This window comes from Anomaloglossus baeobatrachus, chromosome 12 (genome assembly GCF_048569485.1).
Source record: "Anomaloglossus baeobatrachus isolate aAnoBae1 chromosome 12, aAnoBae1.hap1, whole genome shotgun sequence".
Classification (NCBI taxonomy): Eukaryota; Metazoa; Chordata; class Amphibia; order Anura; family Aromobatidae; genus Anomaloglossus; species Anomaloglossus baeobatrachus.
In genome coordinates, this window is record NC_134364.1 from 63,503,772 (window position 1) to 63,515,984 (window position 12,213).

The 12,213-nt window shown below is 48.3% G+C and overlaps 1 protein-coding gene across 2 annotated transcripts in view; it reads right to left on the minus strand.

Annotated features, from left to right (window-relative positions):
- Positions 1 to 7,695: 7,695 nt before the first annotated feature.
- Positions 7,696 to 12,213, minus strand: part of TOGARAM1 (TOG array regulator of axonemal microtubules 1) — an 87,199-nt gene continuing 82,681 nt past the window's right edge. For both annotated transcript variants that reach the window (XM_075331161.1, XM_075331160.1), the window contains exon 18: positions 7,696 to 10,207. In XM_075331161.1, the coding sequence (XP_075187276.1) occupies positions 10,180 to 10,207 (28 nt within the window). In that variant the 3' untranslated portion in view covers positions 7,696 to 10,179. The remainder of the gene's footprint in view (positions 10,208 to 12,213) is intronic.

Here is a 12,213-nt window from a genome sequence, read left to right on the forward strand (position 1 = left end):
CAGGGAGAAAAAAGGATAACGTGTATCCTTAATACGATTGGAGAACGCTTATCTGGATAAGTGTGGTGTTTCCGGATTGCTTCTCTGAAGTCAGAGTGGCCAGAAAAGTACTCAATATACGCTTGAGATACTGAAAAGGGATTTCTCCTGCTGTGAAGCTGACTCCTCCACCGGAGGAGCTGAGGGAGAAATATCCAACATTCCCTTGATGGACGCTAGAAGATCATTCACTATGGCGTCACCATCCGGAGTATCCGGATTGAGAGCGGTCTCAGGATCAGAGTCCTGATCAGCTACGTCTGCCTCATCATACAGAGAGTCCCGCTGGGACCCTAACCAGTGATGAAGCCGAGTGCCGCTCCCAGCGAGCTCGCTTAGACTGTCTGGGACTGCGCCCTGGGATGCATGGGACCCCCCCGGAGCACTGATTTGGTCCAAATGAGGGCGTATCAACATTGCCCATGGTCCGTCTGGACTGCAAAGTCTCTAAGATGTTAGTCACAGTCACAGACCTATCAGCCGAAACTGCAACTCCGTCCCTGTCCCTGGACAGGGTTCACAGGTGGTTCCTTTAGCCACCTCTAGCAGAGACCCCGGCTGACCAAGTGCTACAGGGGAGCATTGCACACAATGGGGACAGTGGAACCTGCCGTGTGGAACAGTATCACGTGCAGTACAAGCAGCATAGAAAGCCTGTGCCTTGGCACCCTTTCTTTTTTGCTGCTGTTGTCTAGCCATCTAGAAGCATATAGCCAAGAATAGCGACCGTACAGTGTAATGTATAGCATACAAGCAGAAAGTACAAATGAACACTTCAGCACATGCAGTACAAGCAGCATAGAAAGCCTGTGCCTTAGCACCCTTGCTTTTTTGCTGCTGTTGTCCAGCCATCTAGGAGTATACCAAGAATAGCGACCGTACAGTGCAGTATATAGCATACCAGCATAAAGTACAAATGAACACTGCAGCCCATGCAATACAAGCAGCCTAGAAAGCCTGTGCCTTAGCACCCTTGCTTTTTGCTGCTGTAGTCTAGCCATCTAGGCATAAAGTACAAATGGCATTAATGGGGTCAGCACTTCAGGTGCTGCTTACCGCCCGCCCAAAGGCGGGTGTGTGGTCGCCCGAATCCTGTGACTGGTTGCCCAGAGCTTGTCTCCCTTCTCCAGCCCAGACTGCGTGCAGGAATGGCCGCCGGCGTCTTGTGAAGAGGGGCGGGCCGTGGGCGTGCCCCAGACAAGAGCGGGAAACTGGCGTCCCACTGTGTCCAGTGAAGGGGGCTGGAGAATGCAAAGCAGACTCCAGCTCTCGGCGCTGACTGTCTGTACAGCGTCCCGCCCCTCCCCTGACTGGCAGGGCTGGGGGCGGGAACGAAGCGAAAACTAGGCCGCAAAGCCGGGGACTCGAGTAATAAGCGCGGCCGTCCTATGTGCACGGCCAGCGCGGAAGTCCCCGGCGCACCACAAGTCCCAGCCGCGCCACAGTGTAAAACACCCCGCAGCGGCCGGCGCGGCAGTTTCTAACACATAAATTCACTCAGCAAAGCTGCAGTGAATAATAGCACAAGCGCTCCGCGCTGTTGTCCCCGGCGCACTAGCACTCCCAGCAATGCTGGTGTGTGTGTGCGCGATGTGTACGGGGACACAGAGTACCTTAATGTAGCAGGGCCCTGTCCCTGACGATACCCAGCTCCATATCCAGCAGGATCTCCGGGTCTGTGGATGGAGCCCGGTCTCAGTGCCTGGAGACCGGTAAGATCCCACTTCACCCAGAGCCCCGAGGGGGGATGGGGAAAGAAAACAGCATGTGGGCTCCAGCCTCCGTACCCGCAATGGGTACCTCAACCTTAACAAACACCCGACAAAAGTGGGGTGAGAAGGGAGCATGCTGGGGGCCCTAGTATGGGCCCTCTTTTCTTCCATCCGACATAGTCAGCAGCTGCTGCTGACTAAAAACAGTGGAGCTATGCGTGGATGTCTGACCTCCTTCGCACAAAGCATAAAACTGAAGCAGCCCGTGATCCACGGGGGGTGTATATGCAGAAGGGGAGGGGCCTTACACTTTTTAGTGTAATACTTTGTCTGGCCTCCGGAGGCAGTAGCTATACACCCAATCGTCTGGGTCTCCCAATGGAGCGCCGAAGAAAGAAAATTTTTTTTTTTCACCACAAAACTGTTGCTTCAACCAGGTAGCTTTTTCTTATCACAAGGGTATCAGGAAAAAATGCACCATAAAATGTATTGTGCATTTTCTCCTGAGTACGCAGATACCTCATGTGGTGGAAATCAAATGTTTGGGCACACGGCAGGACTCGGAAGGCAAGGAGCGCCATTTCACAGCAAAATTGGTTGGAATTATTAGTGGACGCCATGTTGCGTTTGGAGACCCCCCTGAAGTGCCTAAACAATGGAGCTCCCCCACAATTGACCCCATTTTGGAAACTAGACCCCTCATGGAATTTATCTAGCTGTTTAGTGAGCACTTTGAACCCCTGGAGGCTTCACAAACATTGTAGTGTTCAGCCGTGCTAATATGTTATTCTTTTTTTTTTACCACAAAATTGTTTTTTTCAAACAGGTAGCTTTTTTTTCCACAAGGGTATCAGGAAAAAAATGCACCATAAAATGTATTGTGCAATTTCTTCTGAGTACACAGGTACCTCATATGTGGTGGAAATCAATTGTTTGGGCGTACGGCGGGGCTCAGAAGAGAAGGAGCGCCATTTCACAGTAAAATTGATTGGAATTATTAGCAGACGCCAATGTTGCATTTGGAGACCCCCTGAGGTGCCTAAACAATGGATCTCCCCCACATGTGATCCCATTTTGGAAACTAGAAAATGGCCAGTGCTACAGCAGCACTGATCAGGGCTGGATTTCAATGTTCCAGACATTTTCAATGGCTGGAACATTACAGTGACTGTAATTGGCTGAGCGGCGTTCGTCAGCCAATCACAGCCTCTGTAGGTTCGGGGAGGAGGCACCACCCCTCCTGAGGTCAGGCAGAGGTCCCCTCCTACCCGAATCTACTGTTTAATTAAACAAATTGGACTCCCCGGGACCACGATTTCGCCATGACGTACTGGGTACGTCATGGGTCGTTTAGCACCATGTCACCATGACGTACCCAGTACATCAAGGGTCGTTAAGGGGTTTAATAAAATATCAGAGAGCGCTGGGGGCTGGAACTAAATATTCCCCCAGGTGTGAAGGGTGTTCTCCAAAATACTCTGTTACTGTGATATAGAGCTCAGTCAGGTGATGAAAGTCTCGTATTCTAGGTAGTAATCTGGGCAAACCACTTTATCATGACAGCGGCCATTCTAATTGCCCATAATGAATGTGTTTGTAGGTAATTTGTTCCCACAGCAAAAGCACTTTGTTCAGGTACGACAATTTGTAGGCAGATTTAAATAGTTTAGTTATAGACATTGGTTTGGAGGAAGAGTAGACTGAGGTCGCCACCAGTACTTTAAGTAAAATTGATATGTCAAAAAATACTAAAATAAGAAAAAAAAATAAATAAAAACATCTAAACTGGAAGGCAATCCCCCGACAAAAGCACTTTCTTCAGGTATGATAATTTTTAGAAGAAAAAACAAAAAGCCAGCACTAAATGTGCACTTCAGCACTAAAAATTCCTAACTGTACTCATAAAAATTTTGAGATTTTCGGCAAAAAATTGCAATTTCTTGAGCTACCTCGCCACATCACGGCAAATCTCATTTGGGGCAGTCCTACACTAAAATATTTTTATAAAATGTGCCATACAGCCTCACATATGAAATAGTAGAACTGCTCTCAGCAGCACTTAGTCATGGGTACGGGATTGAAAAAGACCAAGTAAGTGCTGCTGAGAGCAGTTCTACTATTCATATGTGAGGCCGCATGGCACGTTTTATAAAAATATTTTAGTGTAGGACTGCCCCAAATGAGATTTGCCGTGACGTGGCGGGGCAGCTCAAGAAATTGCAATTTTATGCCAAAAATCTCAAAATTTTTATAATAAGTACAGTTTGAAATTTTTAGTGCTGAAGTGCACATTTAGTGCTGGCTTTTAGTTTTTTCTTCAGTGATAATTTTGATATAGAAGGGTTAATAGTTTCTCTATTTCTTTATTAAAGATATTTTATTTCATTAGTAAGTATATCTGGTGGTAGTTCATAATAATCATGGAGCCTTCGGAATTAGAGACAAGCTCAAGGATTATTATTGTCTCTAAATGTTCTTCTTATCTTCTTCTTATTTCATATGCATGACTCTACATTTTTGTTTTGCTAAAACTTAAAGGTCATATGAGCAACTTGTAAAGTCCAGCTAGAAGCCTTTTTTGCAATATCACATTGATCTGTAAATGGTATAAATAAACTGTACCTTAGCTGAATAAACAGAAAATTGATCATGCTCACATGAATGCAGGTCTTTTTCTCCGGGCGCTCGATCTTGATTAGGTCTGAAGAGGCCTACTTCAGAGGACCTCACTGGTGATCCCATAAGCTGACTTGTGACAAAACAGAACAGCTACAACAATTTTTACACAGATCCAATTAGTTTAGTCATTGATATTGGAAAGCACTGGGGGCGACCTCTGTCTCAGATTCTTTCAAAAATCAGCATGGCAGAAAATACTGAAATAAGGGTCCCAACCTCCTAATACTGAGAACGTTTTTATAAGAAAGAAAGACAGCCAACATCCAAAAATATTATTTATTAATATAGATCAATAAAAATATATATAGATAACGTACACGGAGTAGAGATTTTGCATTAACAGGGTCCAATAAGACAAATGTGAGGAAGAAAATAAAAAGACAAATGTAAAAAAATAAATATAAAATACTCAGCAACACATGTAAAAATAACATCTGTAGGTAAAACATTCCTTAGTTCTAGGTGAGATTTCAGGTCTCAGACGGTGGCGATGTGAGAGGAGCGGGGTGAAGCCACGATTTGCAAATACTAGGCAATACTCATACAGTATATACAGAGCAGAGCGCGATGGAGGGACAGGAAGGTTTCCGCACAGATTACAGAGATTCACATTCCTTTACGCTGATATGTTAGTGTTCTCCAACCTGGGCCTCTCAGCATCTGGGAATTACAACTCCCAGCAGAAATCACAGGGAGAGCTCCAAATCTCTTCCCTTCACAGTAATTAGAGACCTATGACTTCATCATATCTGCCCCCATAATGAATTGGGTGGGAACCGTAATATTCTCCATTTAGTCAGGCTGTCATCGCCCTCTAGTGATGGCCACTTGCTCTGTACCTCTATGGCAGATTTCAGCACAGTGGAGGTTGTAGTTCTTCCAACATCTGGAGATCAGTGACCCAAGACACTGACTAGATGTGACTACCGGCCTCCAATACACATGTATTCTTATAGGAAGCAGTCAGAACATGTTGGGAGTTGTAGTACCTCACCCTCTGATGAGCCGCAGGTCGCAGACAATGACTCTACACAATGTCACCTTGTACCACTGATCTCTTGCTATGCGCAAAGTTAAAGTGCCGCTGTTAACGTATCACATCCCAATATGTACAAGAAAATAATATGATGAGCTGAAAGAGGACCGGTCACCAAAGAACCAAATAAAGTAGTACACATTATCACAATGACCTGTATTTTCTCTGTATTAGAAGTCCTTAAAGGGAACCTGTCATTAATGCTTCCGCTGCGCCAAGACAGTGTAGAACATTACTAAACATGCCTATTACAGCGCCAGAATTTGGCATTTATTGGTATGAAAATTAGGTACACCAGTGCTCTAATGGGCATATCGGTGCATTTATATTCTATTGCTCCTCTTCTCCCAGCCAGTGCCACCATACATTTCTTCATCAACAGTGGAAAATCTAAACGTCTGTCTCCACTAACAATCAAGAAATGCTGGTAACTAGTGATGAGCGGGCACTACCATGCTCAGGTGCTCAGTACTCGTAACTAGTGATGCGCGGGCACTACCATGCTCGGGTGCCCTGTACTCGTAACTAGTGATGAGCGGGCACTACCATGCTCGGGTGCCCTGTACTCGTAACTAGTGATGAGCGGGCACTACCATGCTCGGGTGCTCAGTACTCGTAACTAGTGATGAGTGGGCACTACCATGCTCGGGTGCTCAGTTCTCGTAACTAGTGATGAGCAGGCGCTACCATGCTCGGGTGCTCAGTACTCGTAACTAGTGATGAGCGGGCACTACCATGCTCGGGTGCTCAGTACTCGTAACTAGTGATGAGCAGGCGCTACCATGCTCGGGTGCTCAGTACTCGTAACTAGTGATGAGCGGGCACTACCATGCTCGGGTGCTCAGTACTCGTAACTAGTGATGAGCGGGCACTACCATGCTCGGGTGCTTTGTACGCGTAACTAGTGATGAGCGGGCACTACCATGCTCGGGTGCTCAGTACATGTAACTAGTGATGAGCAAGCACTACCATACTCGGGTGCTCAGTACCGGTATCTAGTGAGTGGGCACTACCATGCTCAGGTGTTCAGTACTGGTATCTAGTGATGAGCGAGCACTGACATACTCGGCCCATGTAACCAGCCTAGATGCTCTGATAGACTTGACGAGTATGGAAGTCAAAGGGAAAGATGCTCAACTTGAGTCACAACCATCTGAGTGTCCGACCTGCTAATTATGAGCACCCGAGCATAGTAGTGCCCACTCATCATTAGTTACGAGAACTGAGCACCCAAGCATGGTAGTGCTCACTCATCACTAGATACGAGTACTGAGCACCCGAGTATGGTAATGCCCGCTCATCACTAGTTACGAGTACTGAGAACCCGAGCATGGTAGTGCTCACTCATCACTAGTTACGAGAACTGAGCACCCGAGCATAGTAGTGCCCACTCATCACTAGTTACGAGAACTGAGCACCCAAGCATGGTAGTGCTCACTCATCACTAGATACGAGTACTGAGCACCTGAGTATGGTAATGCCCGCTCATCACTAGTTACGAGTACTGAGCACCCGAGCATGGTAGTGCCCCCTTATCACTAGTAACGAGTACTGAGCACCCAAGCATGGTAGTGCCCCCTTATCACTAGTAACGAGTACTGAGCACCCGAGCATGGTAGTGCCCGCTCATCACTAGTAACGAGTACTGAGCACCCGAGTATGGTAATGCCCGCTCATCACTAGTTACGAGTACTGAGCACCCGAGCATGGTAGTGCCCCCTTATCACTAGTAACGAGTACTGAGCACCCAAGCATGGTAGTGCCCCCTTATCACTAGTTACGAGTACTGAGCACCCGAGCATGGTAGTGCCCCCTTATCACTAGTTACGAGTACTGAGCACCCGAGCATGGTAGTGCCCCCTTATCACTAGTTACGAGTACTGAGCACCCGAGCATGGTAGTGCCCCCTTATCACTAGTTACGAGAACTGAGCACCCAAGCATGGTAGTGCCCCCTTATCACTGGTTACGAGTACTGAGCACCCAAGCATGGTAGTGCCCGCTCATCATTAGTTACGAGTACTGAGCACCCGAGTATGGTAGTGCCAGCTCATCACTAGTTACGAGTACTGAGCACCCCAGCATGGTAGTGCCCGCTCATCACTAGTTACGAGTACAGAGCACCCGAGCATGGTAGTGCCCACTCATCACTACTGGTAAATCATTAAGGAGGAATCATAAGACATAACAGTACTGGCACACAACTCCCCCCCCCCCCCTCCCCTCCCCCATCCCGATTGCCAGCATGCCCACCACTAAAACAAAAAAACCAATAGTGGCGCTGTGGAATATGCTGTACTGAGCATCTTTCATAATGTTTACACAGTATAGTTATATGAATTATATATATCCAGTCTGAAGATTTGTGTGTATTGTACTGGACCTGTTAATCCTCCTAGATATATATGAATAAACTGAAAACAGAGCGTCACTCTTCCATTTGTTGGAGGGGTGTGTTCATAGACAGCTGACACTGATGATATATACGCCCCTAACTGGGCACTGATTGGGCAGTGTCATTCTATCAGGACACCCCCACAAATGGTAATATTAAATATATATATTTTTTCATTCAAAATCTTGCAGGAACAACAGATGAACCAGACGTCGAGAAGATTTAAAATAAAAGAAAAAAAAAAAACACTCCAGAATGAGATTTACTACAATAAACAAGTTAGAAAAGAAGGCAAATGATAAACAATCATTAGTAAATCATCATTCTGTAGAGTTTAGTTTTGGGACTCCAACTCCCCCCGCCCTGCAAACAGCTCAGTAAGTAACACATCGCTGGAATCAGGGTCTCTATCTCTACATTATGCTGCTCTCAGATGGGGAGCAAAATCCTGGTGACAGATTCCCTCTAAGAATGAAAGGCTCAAACGTTAAAATTCCACCTCTTACAGATGAGAGTCCGGAGACCCCCCATAAACTACAGATGGTGGGCCGGTCCCTCAGCGGGGTGGGCCGACCATCACATAATGCAGGGTTCCCCAACTCCAGTCCTCAAGGCCCACCAACAGTGCATGTTTTCAGGATTTCCTTAGCATTGCACTGCTGTTGGAACCAGCACCTGGGCAGGTAATTACATTAACACCTGTGCAATACTAAGGAAATCCCAAAAACCTGCACTGTTGGTGGGCCTTGAGGACTGGAGTTGGGGACCTCTGACATAATGTGTATGGCCGTCTTTTGGCATCGTGCTCAGGCTTCCGGAGGATCTGATTCTGGACTTTGCAGAGTGCAGTGATGGCGTCCTGGGTGACAGGTCCCCTTTGAATATTTACTGATACAAATAGCTGTAGCCATCGTCTCCATATAAAGCAGCATTATATGTCACACACATGCAGGTACGAGCCCCGACACCAACCCGCTACATTGTAAAACCAACTTTTCAGGAAAAATAGATTTGATCTCGGCTATAATCTCGCTCCGGCGCAGACTGGAAATCTCTGTACATAATTAGTTTAGACAATGTACAGTAATAAAAATAGAATTCATTTATTCTGTGATTGCAATTTAATGAGAATTTCCCTTTGTTTGGTTAACAGATACACCGTTACCCTCTTGAATCATATTGAAGAGGGGGGGGGGGTCCGGGTCTCGGACCCCCAGGATCAGCTGCTCCAGAGGCGGCCGGATGTGCACAGTCCTCGGTGTAGCAGCCGCTCCCATACTACGCACTTGCTTTGACCACAAACCGTTGCTGGAACAGCCTTAAGGGAAGGTTCACACCATGGACAACCCCTTTAACATGGCAGAGCTGTCGGTACGGCTGCTGAAATAAAAGCCAAACTGCGGCTTCTGATGGCAGATGTCGTACACTAGATAGCCACAGCGGGAGTTTTGGTATCTGATGAATGAGCGGCTGCCTAATACATGGTCAACCACCGTCCACCAAACTAAGAGCTGCTGGGACCCCGTCCTCTATACAGACTAAGGGCAGCTCCACAAGCACAACTTATTTTCTTTTTGTTGTCCAAGATTAGAAAAAAACATGGCTCCTGTCATCTCCTGACTACCGATGGTGTCTGGTAGGGGAGCTCGGCCCATTCACTTTAATGGAGCAAAACCTGCGATACCAGACTCCCTATAGATAGCCACGGTTTCGCTCTGGAAGAAAGCAGCCATTTTTTCCCCATTTCTTGAAAAAACAAATGGGATCACAACTTATTTTTCCCTTTAAGCTTCTTCGAGGAGCCATAAGAAGAGAATGGCTTCTAATCCATATGGTCTCCGTCCCACCCCCTCCTCATATTGCCGTGCATGTAAAGATGGCGACTTTTGGAAATAAATCTAGTTTTGCCACAGTCACTGGATACGGAAAAGATGATGATCGCACGATTCACATGGGGAACTTCAGGAAGGCACAATGAAGATGTACTATGGAAATCCCATATTCACGTCCCACCATTGACAGAACGGATTATAGGAACAGACGAATTGTCCATGATTAAAGAAAACAAAAATCCAAAATCTGTACCTGTACCGGCCCGGAGGAGCGGTCCGACCTCACAAGGACTAGTCACAATATCAAGTGTTACAGTAACGATATAGAGGGACATTTAATACTCTTCTGGTTACTGTCCTATAAAGGGTCAGGACATTAGTGTCTTTACTGCGCGATACTTGTGAGGACACTTCCTCGGCCTCGTGGCAGAGTCGTCCCCTCGTGTGTCACGGTCTCAGAATGCACCGGTCAGCAATCGTCCATCCGCTATGATTTCATGTCTCTGTGCAACACGCTGTAAAGCAAGAGAACAAAGCTCATCAATAAGTGACCTCACTCCACAAGACGGCAGCAGCCGGAGATAACACCGTCCCAACCCGTCCCCGCGGCAGGACGTCACAAGTGATATCAAAACTCAGCATCAATGCAAAATCATCTGCAATTTATCTCATTACCCTGCACATTTCACTGTTCTCTGAAGATCTGATCTCTACGGCATCTTCACTGACGGCGGTTTCTTAAGACTCAGGATAAGAGCACAGCGTAGTGTAAGCGGCAGCCGCCCGCTGCGCTCAGATTTCTGCACTTAGCTGGAGTTTTAGGAACCCGATGCAGTGAACAGTAAAATCCACTAATGAAGCGGAGTGCAAGAGTTATTGTATTTAACCATAGAGTGAAGAAAAGAAAAAAAAAAGTTAAAAGTAGAAATGCTGTCTGCAATTAGGAGATGAAATCTTCAAGAAAAAAATGCATTGTTGTTTGTAGTGATTTTAACATTTTGGTTGAAAACAAGAATGTTCCTGTTCACTCACAGCAAACAGACGGCACAGCCGAGAGCACACTGCACGTATCCAGCTGATCCCAGGTAAAAGCCGAGAGTCCACACGCCGACCAATTACATGGGGCGATATCACAGGGGAACAACCCCCAATCACAGAACTGGGTCAGAGGGAACCCCTCACCTCCAGAAGCACAGATATAGGGGGAATATGCAGGTGAATAGTGCTTAAATAATGTCTGAAGAAATATGCAGGCGACCAGTCACCGGGGAGCTGGACCGGTCACCTACCAAACACAGACTGCCTACATAGTGCGTACGCACACACGCTGCACCCCCTGCACACACCGCCACACACACACTGCACCCCCCTGCGCACACCGCCACACACACACACGCTGCACCCCCCTGCGCACACCGCCACACACACACACTGCACCCCCCTGCGCACACCGCCACATACACTGCACCCCCCTGCGCACACCGCCACACACACACTGCACCCCCCTGCGCACACCGCCACACACACACACACACACTGCACCCCCCTGCGCACACCGCCACATACACACACTGCACCCCCCTGCGCACACCACACACACACACACACTGCACCCCCCTGCGCACACCACCACACACACACACACTGCACCCCCCTGCGCACCGCCACATACACACACTGCACCCCCCTGCGCACACCACACACACACACACACTGCACCCCCCTGCGCACACTGCCACATACACACACTGCACCCCCCTGCGCACACCACACACACACACACACTGCACCCCCCTGCGCACACCGCCACATACACACTGCACCCCCCTGCGCACACCACACACACACACACTGCACCCCCCTGCGCACACCGCCACACACACACACACTGCACCCCCCTGCGCACACCGACACACACACACACACTGCACCCCCCTGCACACACCGCCACACACACTGCACCCCCCTGCGCACACCGCCACACACACTGCACCCCCCTGCGCACACCGCCACACACACTGCCCCCCCTGCGCACACCGCCACATACACACACTGCACCCCCCTGCACACACCGCCACACACACTGCACCCCCCTGCGCACACCGCCACACACACTGCACCCCCCTGCGCACACCGCCACACACACTGCCCCCCCTGCGCACACCGCCACACACACACACACACACACACACACACTGCACCTCCCCCACATACACGCTGCACCCCCCCTGCACACACCCACACACACGCTACACCCCCCTTGCGCGTGCCCACATGGCTGCTTATGAGCGGCTGCAGGGGGGAAAAGGTCATTTTCTCCTATAGCTTCCAGTAGACAATTTACTCCGGTTAGGCTAGTTTCACACATCCTTCTTTTCGCTGGTTTGGCGGATCCGGCACACTCCAGTACAGTGTATACAGTACAGTGGCAGCGCGACAAGCTCCAGTAACATGCTGTCATGTGACCGGAGCATGTGACGCGGAAGTTACACCGCTGACACTGTACTGTATACACTGTACT